Genomic DNA, 347 nt, shown 5'->3' with positions numbered 1-347 from the left:
TATTACTACTTGTGGAGTTTCGGTAGATATCTTATTTGTTATTTGCTCATAATGGTGATTAAGTAAAATATTTAATTTGAACTGATTATTAGCGAAAGTCATCTAATTATTTTATATCACATTTCATTGAACAAGCGTACTTCAATTTTAAAGGGTTGTAAAAGCCACTGGGTGAATTTCGCAAAGCACTGGTTTGTCTTGTATTTGTGATTTTGCAGAGATTGTAATGGATAGGGGAGTTGTAGATGTGAGAGGTTTTACAAAGGGCGTTGTGTTTGTAGCAGTGGCGGTAGTTGTTACAGTGCGAAGATGAATTGGTAGTTATTGCAGTTTTTCTAGCAGACTGG

General features: G+C 34.9%; 1 protein-coding gene across 1 annotated transcript in view; it reads right to left on the bottom strand.

Moving 5' to 3' along the window:
* The window catches only part of LOC119588918, a 4,621-nt gene that overhangs the window by 2,502 nt on the left and 1,772 nt on the right, over window positions 1-347 (bottom strand). The window contains exon 6 of the mRNA XM_037937536.1: window positions 121-343. Within this exon, the coding sequence (XP_037793464.1) occupies window positions 121-343 (223 nt within the window). The remainder of the gene's footprint in view (window positions 1-120; window positions 344-347) is intronic.

The sequence above is a fragment of the Penaeus monodon genome, chromosome 24, assembly GCF_015228065.2.
Source record: "Penaeus monodon isolate SGIC_2016 chromosome 24, NSTDA_Pmon_1, whole genome shotgun sequence".
NCBI lineage: Eukaryota > Metazoa > Arthropoda > Malacostraca > Decapoda > Penaeidae > Penaeus > Penaeus monodon.
This window is presented reverse-complemented; position numbering and strand designations above follow the sequence as displayed.